At 55.1% G+C, this 17121-nt stretch overlaps 1 protein-coding gene across 3 annotated transcripts in view; it reads left to right on the forward strand.

Annotated features, from left to right (window-relative positions):
• AKAP8L (A-kinase anchoring protein 8 like) overlaps nucleotides 1-17121 on the forward strand; it is a 30544-nt gene continuing 13423 nt past the window's right edge. Inside the window, exons 1-12 of one of the 3 annotated variants that reach the window (XM_076001489.1) lie at nucleotides 1-453; nucleotides 5529-5603; nucleotides 9848-9880; nucleotides 10181-10421; nucleotides 12202-12655; nucleotides 12753-12849; nucleotides 12929-12999; nucleotides 13292-13352; nucleotides 14165-14273; nucleotides 15706-15847; nucleotides 15936-16041; nucleotides 16277-16407. In XM_076001489.1, the coding sequence (XP_075857604.1) occupies nucleotides 318-453; nucleotides 5529-5603; nucleotides 9848-9880; nucleotides 10181-10421; nucleotides 12202-12655; nucleotides 12753-12849; nucleotides 12929-12999; nucleotides 13292-13352; nucleotides 14165-14273; nucleotides 15706-15847; nucleotides 15936-16041; nucleotides 16277-16407 (1656 nt within the window). In that variant the 5' untranslated portion in view covers nucleotides 1-317. The remainder of the gene's footprint in view (nucleotides 454-5528; nucleotides 5604-9847; nucleotides 9881-10180; nucleotides 10422-12201; nucleotides 12656-12752; nucleotides 12850-12928; nucleotides 13000-13291; nucleotides 13353-14164; nucleotides 14274-15705; nucleotides 15848-15935; nucleotides 16042-16276; nucleotides 16408-17121) is intronic. The other 2 variants (XM_012758347.3, XM_012758350.3) reach the window with 2 other exon arrangements.

Here is a 17121-nt window from a genome sequence, read left to right on the forward strand (position 1 = left end):
GAAGCCGTGCCCTGCGTGCGCCACAGACCCGGCTCCCTCTGGCGGGTCTCCAGGGCACATGCTCGCCTCCCGCTCGGCCGCGCTTGGGCCTCTGGCCTTGCCGTAGTGTACAGCTCCGCCTCTTCGAACTCCACCGGAGTCCGCTTGTCTGCCGGCTCCTGTTGGCCAATCACTGCGGGCTTAGGATAAACGGGAGGCGGGGACAAGGCGGGGCCCTCGCGAGATTGGCGGAAGCTTCAGCCACTCGCATGAGGTGACGCGGAGATAAGACAGTGAGTCGGTCCAATAGGCGTGAATCCTGAGGCGGGCGCAAGCCAATGCGGTCGGGAGGCGGGGCTCGGTGTGTGTATAGAAGTTGCCCAGAGGCTTATAGCCTCTGTCGCGGCGTCGGGTGCGCAGAGCTGCTACGCGCGTCCTCAGACGTAGCCTTCGCCACCGCCATGAGCTACACAGGTGGGTTCCGCGGGGTAGGGGTGGGGCTCCGGGTCGGGGGTGCGACAGGGGCTCGCAGGTGCCGCGCCGGGCTCGCCCGCACCTCCCCCGGGGCCCCGTCACCGCTCTCTCTGCGGTCACAAAATGGCGCCCGAGGCCGGCCGCCTCAGGGTCGCTCCGCCCGTGCCTCGGCGCCTCGGCGCTCCGTGCCGGCAGCCCGGCGTCCCGGCTCCCGGCCGCCCGGGCTCTCGGCTTCCGTCCCCTGGGCCCGCGGGGCCCCTGGCCTCGGGGCCTGAGGACCCTGCTCCAGCCCACCTCCGTCCCTGGCCGGTGGGCGTCAGACCTCGACGCCTCGGCTCGTCCTTTCTCGGGCCGTGGCCCTTCCGGGCTGCCCGCGGCGGGCTCGGTCGCCGTCGCCGTCCCCCGCGCGCCTGCTCTGCGAAACGCCGCGGCCGCCCCCGAGCCGGGAGAGGCGCCAGGCCCCGGGGGCGGGCGGGGGGGACACAAGTCAATATCTGGAAGGTGTTGGGGCCGAGCCTGAGCCTCGGCGAGCAGTGGCTAGCTCCCACGTCCACCGCCCAGCGTCCGTCGAATTTGCCCTGTCGGGTGCAGAACGGGCCCTGGGAATACTGACAGGGCTTCCCGGAGCGGTTCGCGGGCGAGCGCAGGTCACAGCAGACGTGTAGACGGTGTCGCCGAGGCTGGTCGGTGGGTGCCCCCGAGGCTGGTCGGTGGGTGTCCCCGAGGCTGGTCGGTGGGTGCCCCCGAGGCTGGTCGGTGGGTGTCCCCGAGGCTGGTCGGTGGGTGCCCCCGAGGCTGGTCGGTGGGTGTCCCCGAGGCTGGTCGGTGGGTGTCCCCGAGGCTGGTCGGTGGGTGCCCCCGAGGCTGGTCGGTGGGTGCCCCGAGGCTGGTCTGTGGGTGTCCCCGAGGCTGGTCGGTGGGTGTCCCCGAGGCTGGTCGGTGGGTGCCCCGAGGCTGGTCGGTGGGTGTCCCCGAGGCTGGTCGGTGGGTGTCCCGAGGCTGGTCGGTGGGTGCCCCCGAGGCTGGTCGGTGGGTGCCCCCGAGGCTGGTCGGTGGGTGCCCCCGAGGCTGGTCGGTGGGTGTCCCCGAGGCTGGTTGGTGGGTGCCCCCGAGGAGGTTGCTCCATTGCAGGGAGTGGTTACAGACCTCTCTGCGGAAAAAGAGGTGACGTTTGAGCGGAGACTTAAAACGGAGCGAGGGCGTTAAAGGTATTTGGCCGGGGGAGCCAAATGTTTTTGTAAAAAGCCCCCCCCCCCCAGCCTCCCAGCCTCCGGGAGCAGGAGCTGCCTGGCTTGTTAGATGGGCCAGGGAAAAGCCGGTGGGATTTGAGCAAAAAAGGGAGAGAGTGGGTGATGAGAGCTGGGAGGACACCACCCCCGCCCGCCTGCCTCCACCGGGGATGTGCTGGGGGAGGAGAGGTTGTAAATCCTTGCTGGGTGAATTTGCCAAGGCCTCCTGGGTCTGTCTCGGCAGTGACCAATGAGGTTTCTCACCCAGGAGCTGCAGACGAGGCCCCCCCCCTTTGGTGGGGGTATTACGGGTTTGAGCATGTGCGTTTGCTGGGTAACTTGCATTCTACTCGGAATGTTCGGGGTTGAGAATGGAACCTGAGCCTCAGGGACCTCCTCTGTGGGCTGCTTTAGGTCAGCCTAGGCAAGAAGGTAGTGCCCGTCCTCCCTGCTCTGTCTGGCTCCCAGGTCAGGAACTTGCCAAGAACCCCAGTTTTTCTAGCAATCATCTCCCATTCCAGTGGTTCTCAACCAAATCAGGGGTGGATTCTGCCCCCGGAGGACAGTTGGCAATGTATGGAGTCATTTCTGGTTGTCACATCTGGGGGTGGGGGTGCTGCTGGCAACTAGTGGATAGAAATCAGGGATGCTGCTCGGTATCCTACAGTGCATAGGATTCTTTATGGTGCCACAAAGGATGATGTGGCTCCAAACATCAGTAGTTCCAAGGCTGGGCAGCTCTGCCTGAACCTTTCTGTAGCTTTCCTAGTTCAGGAGAAAAGATACTAGGGTTGTTGTTGACATCTCTGGAATTGGGGTGTCATTCTCTTCACCATGTCTTTCCAAGAACTAGAAGGTAGTTTTAAGGTTTTTAGGGGCAGGAGTGCTGAAGAAACCAGAGGTGAATGGTTGGATGCTGTGGGGTAGCTTAATTAATGGAGCATTTGTCTCTATAGATGAGGAAACTGAGTTAGAGAGGTCAGTAATGGCCCAGGCTGAGTTTCAGCTCTAGGTCTTGTAGTCTGCAGTTCTGGGTTTGAGATAGCCAAGCTAATGAGATAATAGTTTTTTCCCTCCCTTCATCTTGAGACACTGAAAACACAGTAGCTTTATAATGGGAATCTTTACCTTTTAAGAAGCTGACCGCTAAAGTCAAAGGTATTTTAAGTCACATTTCAGACAACTATTAGCTTTAAGGATAAGGATAAGCCTTGAAGCAAATGTTACCATTATAATTAAACGTAAAAGGTGATTGATGTTATATATGTTTTTGTTAACTCATCCAACTTTTGAACCCAGATACTTTATTTCTACTTGGGAAAGGAAGCTCCTTCTCTAATATTGAGAGCGAAGATGGGAGCAATGGAAAAACAGGACAAAAAATCCAAAATCAGACTTTCAAACAAAGGTCTAAAATGCCATCAGTCTTTTTGTAGAAATATTTATTACCTCAGTTTCTTTGTGTAAGAATGGGCACGTGGTTTAGCGGGGTGGTTTGGGCTTGGGATAGCTCATGAGGGTACATTTAGGGTATCTGTCTGGAGTATAGTCATTTGAAGGCTTGACTGGGGCTGGAGGTCCCACCTCCAAGGTGACTTAAATGCCTGTGCTGGCAGATTGACCCAGACTGAATGATCCAAGAAAGAGCAAGTCTCGAAGTCACACTCAGTCATTTCTCCCATCCACATATTAACCAGGCCCTGCCCTGCTTAGCTTCCACGATCAACACTCAGTCATTTCTGTAAATCTTTTTTTTTTTTCCTTTTCAAGTAGAGATGGAGGCAAGGGCAGTTCTTGCTCAGGCTGGTCTGGAATGCCTGACCTCAAGTGATCTCCCACCTCAGCCTCCCAGAGTGCTAGGATTACAGGTGTGAGCCACCGCACCCGGCTTGCATCCTATATTTAAATACGTTAATTCTGCACTGAGTGGGACAAAGAAAGACTGTAAATGTCCTGACAGGTCAGTTTGGCCCCAGAATGAGTTTTGGCACCACATTTGTGGAGAATGCTTGGTTTTCAGACCTTTGGGACCTGGCGGAATGGCAGGGTAAGAGATCTTGCCCAGTCCCTCTTACTGGCTGTCGTGAGGAAAGATCGTGCGGGGAGAAAAAAAGTCTCAGCCCCCTGCGGGGGAAGCACTTACTCAGTGTTGGCTGCTGCTGCTGTGATCGCAAGGGATAAAATAGAGAGTCTGTTAACAAATATGAGAATATCTACCCTGGGGAAGTCACTTGTGTGGGTTTTTGGTGTAAACAAGGTATTAGAGGCACAGGCTTTAATTTTCAGGTCATGAATTGGCTCTAATGCAAACCAGCAAATATTATCTCTCATGGTATCTGTCATAATTTCAGTGTTAAGAGTAAATCATTTGGCCGGGCGTGGTGGCTCACGCCTGTAATCCTAGCACTCTGGGAGGCCAAGGCGGGCGGATTGTTCAAGGTCAGGAGTTCAAAACCAGCCTGAGTGAGACCCCGTCTCTACCATAAAAATAGAAAGAAATTAATTGGCCAACTAATATATATAATATAAAAATCAGCCGGGCATGGTGGCTCGTGCCTGTAGTCTCAGCTACTCAGGAGGCTGAGGCAGGAGGATCGCTTGAGCCCAGGAATTTGAGGTTGCTGTGAGCTAGGCTGACGCCACGGCACTCACTCTAGCCTAGGCAAGAAAGTGAGACTCTGTCTCAAAAAAAAAAAAAAAGAGTAAATCATTTTAAAATGGTTTTTTTATACCACTATACAACCAAGGATAAAAATATGTATTTTATTTATTTATTTATTTTGAGACAGAGTCTCACTCTGTTGCCCAGGCTAGAGTGAGTGCTGTGGCTGTCAGCCTAGCTCACAGCATCCTCCAATCCCTGGGCTCAAGTGATCTGTCTGAGGATCAAGCCTCCTGAGTAGCTGGGACTACAGGCATGTGCCACCATGCCCGGCTGATTTTTCGATATATTTTTAGTTGTCCAGCCAATTTCTTTCTATTTTTAGTAGAAAGAGAGAGATGGGGTCTCACTCTTGCTTATGCTGGTCTTGAACTCCTGAGCTCAAATGATCCTCCCACCTTGGCCTCCCAGAGTGCTAGGATTACAGGCATGAGCCACTGTGCCCGGCCTATTTTTTTTTTTTTAAAAAGAGACAAGAGTCTCACTCTGTCCTTCAAGCCAGAGAGCAGTGGTGTGATTTATAGTTCACTGCAGCCTCCAACTCCTGGGTTCAAGTCATCCTCTTGTCTTAGCCTTTGGAGTGGCTGGGACTACAGGCACATACCACTAAGCCTGACTACGTTTTTTTGTTTGTTTGTTTTATAGAGATGGGGTCTTGATAAGTTGCCCGGGCTGGTCTTGAACTCCTGATCTCAAGTGATCCTCCTGCCAAAGTGCTAGGATTACAGGCATGAGCCATAGCACTGGGCTATATATACTTTTATAATGGGCAAACTAAAATATAAAGCAGTTTCTATAATATTTCAGATTTGGGGCCGGGAGAGATGGGGTATTTACTTTAACATCATTTCAAAGCTAACCACCATCCTTGTTTCGAGCCTTTTAGTGATTTGATAAGCATTTTCCTCATTTAACTGATAATTTGAGTACTCATTTATCAAAATGGGTTCCTGGCTTAAATGTTTAAAACCTTTTGTCCAGTCCTCCTGGTATAGCATGTTAAACATAGCCTGCCCTTCCATTGGTTAGTATGTTTTGGAGGTCTAATTAAAGTGTGGAAGCTAGAGGTCTTGGTGGCTCTCCATGGACGGGAGGGCCTGCCAGCAAGTCTGTACTGAAACGTACTCTAGGTCATTTTCCTGTTGCTTGTTTGCGGTAGTTAACCACACTCTGTGTACGTTTAGGCTTTGTCCAGGGATCTGAAACCACTTTGCAGTCAACGTACTCAGACACCAGCGCTCAGCCTACCTGTGATTATGGTAAGTGTGGGCCCTAGCGGGAGCTGGAGTATTCTCCAGAGCAGTCCCTTGTCTTCTTAGCTGCCTTTGGCTTTGCTGTCACCTGTCTTGCCTTCTAAACCTAGACTTGTATAAAACGATGCGTGTGGGATGGTGTGCTATCTGAATAGTCAGTGCTTCCCTCTGGGGCAGTCATGAAAAAGGCATCTGTGTTACTGAGCAAGTTAGACTGTAAACAGTTGCTTCCTTTGACGCTTTAACATTTATAGAAGTACCTGTGGTCTTTGATAAAAGATCTGGCTTCAGAAAATCCCCTTGAGGGACCAGGAAGGACAGTGGCTAAAGTCCCAAGGATTGGTCCAGGAAAAACCGAGCTATTAGCTGCCAGCCCCGGTGTAGCACAAGTTCCGCTATGGAAGGGAAGTTAAGTGTGTGAATCTAGCAGGCTTTTAGAAATCTAGTCAGCCAGGCTGCATATACAGGGTTGAGTGAAAATCTCCGATTGGTTACTCAAGTGTGGACACAGACGCTTAACTCCTTTAATTCAGAAGAAGCCACCAATAGGATTCACAGATGCTGTTTTGTTGGTGTGCTGTGGCAGCCCGGAACTGCCAGTAGAGCTGATCTTTTGGGCGTCTGTGACCTTAAGGGTGTCTGTTGAGAAGGAGCCCTCTTTGGAATTAATAACAGTAATATCTAGGTTATTAATATGGGTAATTTGTTTTATTACCAAGATCTGGGGAAGGACCAAGCCTGCACAGCTGACATTCAGGAATCACTGAATAAATGGACTTAAGAAAACTTCCCAAAGATTAGCAGCTAGTTTCAGGGGGAGGGGGAGACTTAAAATGTTTCAAAAATTGGGTAAGGATATGTCTGGCATTTCCTAAGTAAGGAGAAGCTTGGTTTGCTTGGCTTCAATATCCTGCCCTCCCTCCCCCTCCTCTCCCCCTCCTTTTTTCCTCCCCTCCCCTCCCCTCCCCTCCCCTCCCCTCCCCTCCCCTCCCCTCCCCACAGTCTCACTCTGTTGCCAGGGCTAGAGTGCCATGGTGTCAGCCTAGCTCATGGCAACCTCCAACTCCTGGGCTCAAGTGATCCTCCTGCCTCAATCTCCTGAGTAGCTGGGACTACAGGAATGTGCCACTATGCCTGGCTAATTTTTTTTCTGTATATTTTTAGTTGGCCAATTAATTTCTTTCTATTTTTGTTTTTTAATAGAAATGGGGTCTCATTCTTTTTTTTTTTTTTTTTGAGACAGAGTCTCGCTTTGTTGCCCAGGCTAGAGTGAGTGCCATGGCGTCAGCCTAGCTCACAGCAACCTCAAACTCCTGGCTCAAGCAATCCTCCTGCCTCAGCCTCCCAAATAGCTGGGACTACAGGCATTTGCCACCATGCCCGGCTAATTTTTTGTATATATATTTAGTTGGCCAATTAATTTCTTTCTATTTATAGTAGAGACGGGGTCTTGCTCTTGCTCAGGCTGGTTTCGAACTCCTGACCTCGAGCAATCCGCCCACCTCGGCCTCCCAGAGAGCTAGGATTACAGGCGTGAGCTACCCTGCCCAGCTTTTTTTTTTTCTGGAGACAGTCTCACTCTGTTGCCTGGGCTAGAGTGCCATGGCATCAGCCTAGCTCACAGCAACCTCAAACTCCTGGGCTCAATCAATCCTGCCTCAGCCTCCTGAGTAGCTGGGACTACAGGCATGCACCACCATGCCCGGCTAATTTTTTCTATATATTTTTAGTTGGCCAATTAATTTCTTTCTATTTTTAGTAGAGATGAGGTCTCGCTCTTGCTCAGGCTGGTCTCAAACTCCTGAGCTCAAATGATCCGCCCACCTTGGCCTCCCAGAGAGCTAGGATTACAGGCATGAGACACCACGCCCGGCCTCGATGTATATTTTGACCTGGTAACATTTGAAATTTGATTTGTAGATTGACCTTGTAAGAAACCATGCCAGGCTTGCTTATTCTACTAGCTCTTTTGTAGATTTGAGGTTTTTTAGTAGACAGTTGTGAAAGAATAGGAATAGTTTATTTTTACTCTGGCTTAAATTACAGGAACAATATAACAACATTTAAATAACATTTTGAAAACCAGTCAGCCAAGATTCTGCCATTTTAATATTTAATCTTTGTCAGCTTAGCTATTTTATATAGTTTAATAATTTGCAGGTGGTTAGAACTATGTATCCTGTGTTCTTTTGTTATGTTAGAAGCATTTCCCTGTGTTTCATAAGGCATAATAAATGCTTTGTGGTGCCTACACAATATCTTGCTGATATGAATAGGTAGGCTATAATATGATTAACTAGTACCTCAAAGCTGAACATTTAATGTGTTTTCTATTTTTGCTCTATAGGTATCGCTTACTGTGCCCATTTCCTTTTTTCTTTCTTTCTTTAAAGATCCTTAAAATTCCCCTTTGAACCATGATCACATCATCCCATCTGGAGTCTGGAAGTGAGTTGGGATGTTCTTTCAGAAGGAGCAGGTCTCTGCGAGTCCCCAAACACCAGTCTAGACAGAGGCTTCCTCCTAAAGGGACCTGACTAGGGAGTTCATAAGGAAATCTGGTTGCTCCGGGCTTAGCAAGTAGCACAGAGTGTTGCTTAGCAAGTAGCATAGAGAGTGTTGCCTGTAGGGACTCGTGACAGCTTGCCAGTCATGAGAGGCCACCTGCCTATCCTGGAGACCTAAAGTGGTGCTGCCAGAGTTGATGCCCACTTCTGCTTTCCTTGTGCCTCCTCACTCCCTCCGCAGAGCCTCGGCAGCTGAACCTGGGATGACCACACTATAGCCTAGTAAGCAGAGCCCCAATGGGTCTGCCTGTGCCTCCCATCTCGTCCGCTTCTGAATAGCTGGTGTCCACTGTCGCTGGTGCAAACAGCCAGGTGGACAGCGCTGCCGGGGGGCCAACTGTGCATTGTTCTTCGTGTGGCCCTGTCAGCCTCTCCTCTCGCTTGTCAGCATAGCTCCTTTAGCCACTCTCTGCTCGGGTGGCTTTCAGCTCCTGGCTGTCCCGTGCTGCTCCCCGGTTATTAGCTTCTGCTTTAACAACAAACAGTATTCCATGCCCTAGCCATGTCCGGTACTGCAGGCGCCCGGTACTGCAGGCTCTCGCTCCAGGTGCTCCGAGGATAATAGTTATTGCAAAAGCAAACGGCTGAGAAGCCTCTTGTTTTTTCTCTGGGCCAAGAGGATTCTTGCCCTGTGAGTTCTTGCATGCCTCTGGTTCATTAAACATAGTGGTCACCTGCAGTCCCTCAGCTGATTTCCATCGGCCTCCCATGCTCTCTGTGCGCTGGGCGTGGAGGAGCCTGAGTGCGGGACCACAGGCCGCCCATTCTCTCTGCTTCATCTTTGTCTCCTCGGGCATGTTCTGTTGTGGTCTGGATCTTCGCTGCCATCTCAGTGAGCGCTAGTCCCCTTCCCTGAGATGAGCAGGTCCTGTCTGCAGGACAGAGATGACATGGAATAGGAAGCGACTGTGGGGTCTCACCAGAGACACTGGGAAGGCGGTCGCCTGTTCTCACGCACTCCTTTGGGAAGGAGCCGTGTCTGGTTGGCTCCGAGCTCCCACGTGGCTTTGCACTTTGTTGGTTCTCAGTGGCTGTGTTCCTGAAGGAATGAATCACCATGTGTTGCGACCAGATCCAGGGCTTATTTAGTTTTTAATCCGGATTGTTTGCTCAACAGCTTTTCTTGTCCTAGGTGTTGCTTCTTGTCCTGTCCTCCCTGGTGTGTCCAGCACAGCACACTCCGCAGTTCAGAGGCTTGTTGGCCCTTCTTGTTAAAGTAGACATTTGGGGTCTGGGTGGTCAGTTTCCCTGCTTCAGGTGGCTTTGTTGGGTAACTTGACGTGATTTCAGAATGAATTTGGACTCTGCCAGGTATCTTGTACAGGAGAATCTACATGAGGAGCTGTAAACCGATTAGTGCTTAGCCTGGGGAGGGGATGTCATCTTCTAGTTCTAGCTCTTTAAGGGAAGAGTATGGGAGCCACGTGTGTTAGTTGAGAGCACTGGGAACAGGAGGCTCCTTAATAACATGCTCAAAGCCACACAAGGCCAAGCACCGGGGCAGCCAGTGGCCTGGGTGGTTTGCATTGTGCCCTCTCTCAAGCTCAAGGCTTCTCAGTTAGGGAGCTGTAGGCTGATGTGATCGGTCAGATGCTGGGAATAATTATATTCACTTGTGCCTGAATTAAGCTCTTGTTGTAGTGAAAGCAATTGTAGAGGTAATTGCCCTTTTACTTTTTGTAGGCTATGGAACTTGGAACTCTGGGACAAACAGAGGCAAGTATCATTGCTCTGCTTGCTCTGCTCTCCCTTGGGTTGTACTGATTATGTTTCTCTGCCACTGCCCAGCTTGGCCAGGGTTGGGGGTGGGGAGCTTTGGGTGTCCCTGGGGCCAGCTGCTCCTTCACAGGAGACCCTTATCAGAATGGCTAGGGCCCACCCACCCTCAGGTGGCTAGGGTTCCCAGCTCGTCTCTGTGACAGAGAAGATGGCTTGTTTCTGTGTCTGTCTCTTCATCTCTGCCTGCCCCCTCCCGGCCCCTGCCATCTGTCTGTCTCTCTGTCTCCCTCACTGCAGGCTACGAAGGCTATGGCTACGGCTATGGCTATGGCCAGGAAAACACCACCAACTATGGGTATGGTATGGCCTCTTCACACTCTTGGGAAATGCCTAGCTCTGACACAAATGCAAATCCTAGTGCCTCGGGTGGCGCCAGTGCCGATTCCGTTTTATCCAGAATTAACCAGCGCTTAGATATGGTGCCGCACCTGGAGACAGACATGATACAAGGAGGCGTGTACGGCTCGGGAGGAGAAAGGTGAGTGGGCGCCTGTCTAAAGGCGCAGCTCTGCACGGGCGGCTCCCGCCTTTCCTAACGCGCCTTAGCGTCTGCCTTTTCCCTCCTCGTTTGGTCCTGCTGGAGCTCCCGAGGTGGAGCCATCGCACTTCCGTTCTCTGACCTGTCTCCTCTCGCCCTCCCCCAACCCCTGCCCTGCTGCTTGGTGGCACCTCTCCCCGGCTTGCAGGCGAGGAGCAAGCCCGGATTGGGCTGACGTCACTGTATCCTCAGGATGCCTCCTCGAGAACAGAGTGCTTAGTGGCCCCTCCCTCCTGGAAATGCATTTGGAGTTCTCTCAAGACTTGGCTTCCTGCTTGTGTCAGAGCAGGACAGATTGGGTTTGGTGTACAGGGTGGGACCAGCCTTTGGGGCTGATCACCCTGAGCTGGGCCATCCCCACATGAGGAACAGGGCAGATGTGGACACTTGCTGGCCACTCCTGTGCCTTACAAACGTGAACCTGTTGGAGGTACCCCCGTGAGGACCTGCTGCTGCCCTTGCTTTACAGATGGGGAAACTGAAGTGCAGGCAGGTCACATCCAGCAAGGGGTAGGGCTGGGCCTTGCGCCCAGATCTGCCCTGCTCCAAAGCATCACACTGTGTGTGCTTGCCATTAACTGAACTGGCATTGGCCCTGGCGAGAGGCTTCAATGAGGAGGGCATACATATCTCTAGCATGAGATGGGGTAGATCTCTGGTCAACACATGATGGAGACCAGAGAGTAGGGAGGGGCCTGGCTGGGCACTGGTGGAGCCAAGTGAGGCCCCAGGGCTGCACTGAGTGAGAGGCCGGGGCACAAGGGGACTTGCTGGCATGGGCTCTATGCCCCTGGACCCACAGCTGCAGCGCTTGGAGCCGAAGGCTTAGTGTGAAGGGCTTGGGCAACCTCTCATCAAACCTAGAGCCAGAGTCAGAGGCGAGGGAGCAGTGGCAGCACCGGCTGCTGCTCTCACAGCTGGTGAGCCTCCCGTGGTCCAGGTCTGGGGAACAGGGTGCAGGGAGGGACCCTTTGTCCCTGTGAGGCGTGTGGGGCCGGGGCGGGGTGTGCGAGCTGCAGCACAGTGAAAACGGCCCTCTGCAGTGCCCTCTCCCGGGTGGGAGGGCGGGCCTGCCTTCCCAGTGGCTGTGTAAGGTTTGATGTCCAGCCCTGGGCTCCGGAGGAGATGCGATACAGCTCTTCTTCTGGTTCCTGAGCTAGCTCTCAGGGTCTTTCCTGGGGAACATTCCCCCTTTGGTCTCCTTTTTGGAGGGTTTGGGTTCCTCCAGCCATGAGGAATGAGACCAACACAGCGTTTCTCATGGGCATTATCAGCTTCACTGGCTAAACATTCACTGTGCTGGACTGCCCGCATCCTGCATGGTGTGGGGGTGCTGGGCCCTGCCCCCCAAGGAGCAGCCTTGCACGTTGTGGCTACCATGGTTGGTGCATGTTTTCCAAGGGCCATGGTGGGGGTGGCTCTGCCCTTCATTTGACTCACTGAACTAGAGCGGTTGTCACTCTTTCTTGGGGTTCCCAAGCTGGTTCGTGGTGATATTCAAGCTTGGGCCACTGGGGCCCTATGCGGACATCATCTGAGGGGGGCCCTTCCTGCTTCTAGAGCTCTCTGCTCCTGAGAGGCCAGAACCTTTGACCTGGCGTCTCTGAAAGGGCAGGGTGGGTGCTGGGGCTGGGCTTCTTGCCCTGGGCGTGGAGGTTGTGGAGGGGTAGGAGCAGACGCCAGAGGGGGCCCCACCTGATGCTTCCTCATGCCTCTGCAGATATGACTCCTACGAGGCCTGTGACTCGAGGGCTGTCCTGAGTGAGCGCGACCTGTACCGGTCAGGCTATGACTATGGCGAGCTTGACCCTGAGATGGAAATGGCCTATGAGGGCCAGTACGATGCCTACCGTGACCAGTTCCGCATGCGTGGCGGCGACACCTTCGGTCCGAGGGCTCAGGGCTGGGCCCGGGATGCCCGGAGCGGCCGGCCGATGGCCTCGGGCTACGGGCGCATGTGGGAAGACCCCATGGGGGCCCGGGGCCAGTGCATGTCTGGTGCCTCCCGGCTGCCCTCCCTCTTCTCCCAGAACATCATCCCCGAGTACGGCATGTTCCAGGGCATGCGAGGCGGGACCGCCTTCCCGGGCGGCTCGCGCTTTGGCTTCGGGTTTGGCAATGGCATGAAGCAGATGAGGCGGACCTGGAAGACCTGGACCACAGCCGACTTCCGGGTGAGTGGAGGTGGTCTTCCTCTGCCGGCCCCTGACTGGAGTGGAGCGAAGGGCCAGGAGTCACCCATCCTGACCCAGCCCCCTCTTTCTGACCCAGACCAAGAAGAAGAAGAGGAAGCAGAGTGGCAGTCCTGACGAGCCGGACAGCAAAGCCACCCGGACAGACTGCTCAGACAACAGCGATTCAGACAATGGTGAGGCAGGTGGCACTGGGATGCCGCCCTGTTTCCCTGTGAGGCTCCTGGGCTGAGCTTGCCGCCTCTCCCCTTGCAGATGAGGGCACCGAGGGCGAAGCCGCAGAGGGCAATGAAGGCGCCGAGGCTGTGGAGAAGGGCTGCAGAGCAGTAAGTGGCCCCTGGCCCTGGGACTTCCTCTCTGCAGGGGGAGCCTGTGGAAACCGAGCTGGACTGAAGAGCAGTGCTCTCCATGGGCCGCGGCACTGTGGTAGTACGGTGCGCGCAGTTTGGTAGGAAGCATGGGCTGCTAGCCCGGGGCACAGGAAAATGGAGGGCTAGGTCCTCTGTGCTGGGTGGCAAGAGGATATAAGATTCCTGGCACATGGCTGGGCCTTGTCATTTAGAGCCATTATAAATAATTGTACATGTTTTAAAATTGGATTTTGAAATTGTGTGTTAGGAAGAGGACGAAGAGGGAAGAGAGGACGGGAGAGAAGAAGGCAGAGAGGACCCAGAGAAGGGTGAGTCTTCCGGGGGTCTGAGTGCGGGGATGGCTCTGCCAGCTGCTTGCAGCAGGAGGGATCTGGCTGAGGGCAGGGTTGTGGCAGATAGGTGCCCGGCTGGGGGCCTCCCTTGTGGGGCCAGGTACGTGCTGGCAGGGGGCTGAGTGGTCAGGGCCCCTCTGGGAACAGACGGGCACAGTCACCAGCTTGGCTGTGCATAGACCCTGCTTCCCACCCCTGCCCTCGGTGCCTCAGTAACGTACACTTCCGAGTCCTCAGTGGCTGGTGTCCAAGCTGGGACCCTTGGTGCAGTTTTTACGGCTCTGGTTTGCGTGTCCTCTCCCTTAGCGCCTCTCCAGCCCCTGTTGGGAGTCCGTGTCCCCCCACCTGAGTGATGAGCGCCAGCAGGTACCTAATAGTAAATCGATCCTCAGCCTACTGTTGCCGCGTTTCCTGGTGGGGGGTGGGCAGGGCCATGTGAGCGGCCTCCCTGCATCCCACCATCCAGCCCTGATAAGCATATGCCAGTGTCCCCACCAAGATAGCCTCTTTTTGCTTTCCAGCCGCCTCCTGGCCCACAGTGCAGAGAGCGTGGGTGTTCTGGAGAGCAAAGGGGTCAGCGCCTGGCCCTCCCTCCTCAGGGACTGGGCCAAACCCACTCCCTGCCCAGCCCAGGGTACCCAACCCTGCTTGTGGCCAGAGGCCTCGCTTGGACAGCTGCTCTCAGATGGACCCTCTGGAGCGGATGGCGGGTGATTCGGCCAGAGGCCACAGGGCCTGCCCTGTCCTGGCATAGCCAAGCTGGTGACTGTGCCCGTCTGTTCCCACAGGGGCCCTGACCACCCAGGATGAGAACGGCCAGGCCAAGCGCAAGTTGCAGGCAGGCAAGAAGAGCCAGGATAAGCAGAAAAAGCGGCAGCGAGACCGAATGGTGGAAAGGTAACGAGCTTCCCTCCACCCCTCTGCCTCTGCCTCGCTCTGGGGCTGCCGCCAGGAGAGCAGGGCCATAGCTCTGCCATCTCGCCGCCCTGCTCGGCCGTGCATGGACCCTGCTTCCCGCCAGGCCCAGCTCCCAAGGCCTGACTCGTCCCCTGCCCCTCTGTGGCCGCCTGGCGACCGCTGGCATCTGTGGCCTGAGACCCGACACAGCTCGGCACCGTTGCTCAGAAGCTCCGGCGCTAGGTCACTCGGCGCACGAGTCCCGAGGTGCACAGGGGGCCGATGCCCCTGAGGGAGGGGGCCAGCTCATCAGAGACTCAAGGTCCAAGGCGCCTGTGCTGCCCCAGCTAGCTGCCAAGAGGCCGCCGCCGTGCCCAGGAGAGATGGCAGCACCTGTGGGCTGTGGCAGCCTCGGGCCTGCCCTCTGCCTTGCCCGCCGGCCCTGTCAGGCCGGGCCTATCTGCGGCTGAGTCCTTCACGCCCCTTGGTCGGGTCTGTCTGCCCTCAGGGCTCCCGCACTGGCGCTTGCCTCCTCCTCCTCCGCCTCAGACTCTTGCTCTTGCTGGACCTTCCTCAGCCTCGCCGGCGCCCGGCCCCTGGGCTCTCCAGACAAAGCTGACCCCGTGGCCCAGATAAGGACGTCCGGCAGAGGTAGGGACCTGCCCCGAGGCGTCGGTGGCGGCTGGCCTCCTCCGCCCCTTGCCACGGCGGCCTGCTCCAGCCCAGGCCCCAGACCCCGGGCTTCTGCTGTGGACACCAGGCCCAGACAGAGCACCTCGCCCAGGTGACTCCAGGCTGCCCTCTGGCAGGCCAAGGCGGGCGCCCTCCTTCCAGCTCAGACTGGTCTCTTCTTGGAAGAGGAAGACGAGGCAGCAGGTGCCCAGGCCTGCTCGCCTCCCATCCCTCCCGACACCACCCCCAAGCATTCTGAGCAGAGGATGGGCTGGGCCTTTGAGTCCCCCAGACCCCAGAAGGAAGATGCAGCACCTTTTCGGGCCCTGCCTCGGGACTGCGTACTCCACTCTGCACCTCAGGGCCACCTGGCTCACGCCAGGGCATCCTTCCTTCCGGTCCCCAGCTGGGCCAAGTGCACAAGCTCCTGCCCAGCCTTGGTAGAGAGGCCCTCCTCCGGCAACTTTCCAGCGACTCCTTGCCTGTTGCAGCAGCAGCTGCCTCAGGCTTCAGCCTCCTGCTTGTGGGAAGGAAGAGCTCCTCCCCTGGCCCCTACGTTGCAGAAACTGCAGCCTGCAGACTTTCTGTCCCTTTCTACTCCCGACCCCACTGGTCCCAGCCTGTGTCCCTCTGCTGGGACTGTACTTCAGAGGCCCATGAGCAAGGCCTGTTTGAGGGCTTGCATCTGGGTTGGGTGAGGCAGCAGCACTGTCCCCCGCGACCCTCGCAGCCTTAGCCCTTTGTTTCTTTCCTGTGGCAGGATCCAGTTTGTGTGTTCTCTCTGCAAATACCGGACCTTCTACGAGGACGAGATGGCCAGCCACCTTGACAGCAAGTTCCACAAGGAGCACTTTAAGTATGTAGGCACCAAGCTCCCTAAGCAGACAGCCGACTTTCTGCAGGTAAGCCTTGGAGCAGCACAGCTGCTCTTAGCTTTTCAGGTCCCTCAGGACATAGGGCAGCCCACATGAACCTCGATATCTTTGGCAGGAGTATGTCACTAATAAGACTAAGAAGACTGAGGAGCTCCGAAAAACTGTAGAGGACCTTGATGGTCTGATCCAGCAGATCTACAGAGACCAGGATCTGACCCAAGGTGAGGAGGTTCCATCCCACTCCCTCCAGGGCAGGGTCTCAGCCTGCCCTTGTCTGGTTCTCAGTGTGGGATCACCACACCCTCTGTTCCCTAGGGAATGTCAGTGAGAATAGCCTCAGGCCCATGTGGAAGTGGCAGGGCCAGTTGAGAAGCTGGTGTAGTTCTTTTCCCAAACTCCTGGGTCTGTCTTAGGTACCAGGAACCAGTAGCAACTCCCTTCTTGTCTTCCCTACAGAAATTGCCATGGAGCATTTTGTGAAGAAGGTAGAGGCAGCCCACTGTGCAGCCTGTGACCTCTTCATCCCCATGCAGTTTGGCATCATCCAGAAACACCTCAAGACCATGGATCACAACCGGAACCGCAGGGTGAGTGGCCACAGGTGCCCTCCCTCGATCCTGTGGGTGGACTGAGTTATGCCTCTCGGGAGGCCCTGTGATCACAGCCTCTGCCCGCCCGTGAGGAGCTGCAGTAGAGGCGGGGCAGGTAGACGTGAACATTTCCAGCCCAGTGCAGTCAGCACAGCTGTAGAGACAAGGGTGGGAGATAGGGACTCTGCCTGGGAGAAGGTGACATCAGAGCTGGACCTTAAGGAGCAACACACTATGGGATATGAGGATCTCCACGTGCATAGGGGCCAACTACCAGAATGGGTTCAGAAACCAAACAGAAGTGCAGGTGTTGGAGGAGAGGGTTTGACTTTGGGGTTCATGAGGGTTGCACTGAGGGGTCTGGGCTCGCTCCCGTAGGCAGCGAAGAGTTAGTCCTGGGGGACTAACAGGATTAGAGTTGGCATTGAACTGGAGACTTCAGTTCTCAGTGCAGTGATTCTCAACAGTGGGACAGGGTTGGTGGTCACAGAAACTCAAGATTTGGAAATGCCTCCAAGAGGCCTAGAAAGATAAGGAAAGTGTCTATTGGCTTTGGTAGCAGAGAAGCTTCAGATTCTTGGGTTGGGAGCTCACAGCTGTAGGGAGAGAGAAGATTGCAGGGGACAGAAAATGTACATGGCATTAAAACCTCTGGGAGGCCAGGCGCAGTGGCTCACGCCTGTAATCCTCGAACTCGGGGAGGCTGAGGAG

This window comes from Microcebus murinus, chromosome 4 (assembly GCF_040939455.1).
Source record: "Microcebus murinus isolate Inina chromosome 4, M.murinus_Inina_mat1.0, whole genome shotgun sequence".
NCBI classification, from domain to species: Eukaryota; Metazoa; Chordata; class Mammalia; order Primates; family Cheirogaleidae; genus Microcebus; species Microcebus murinus.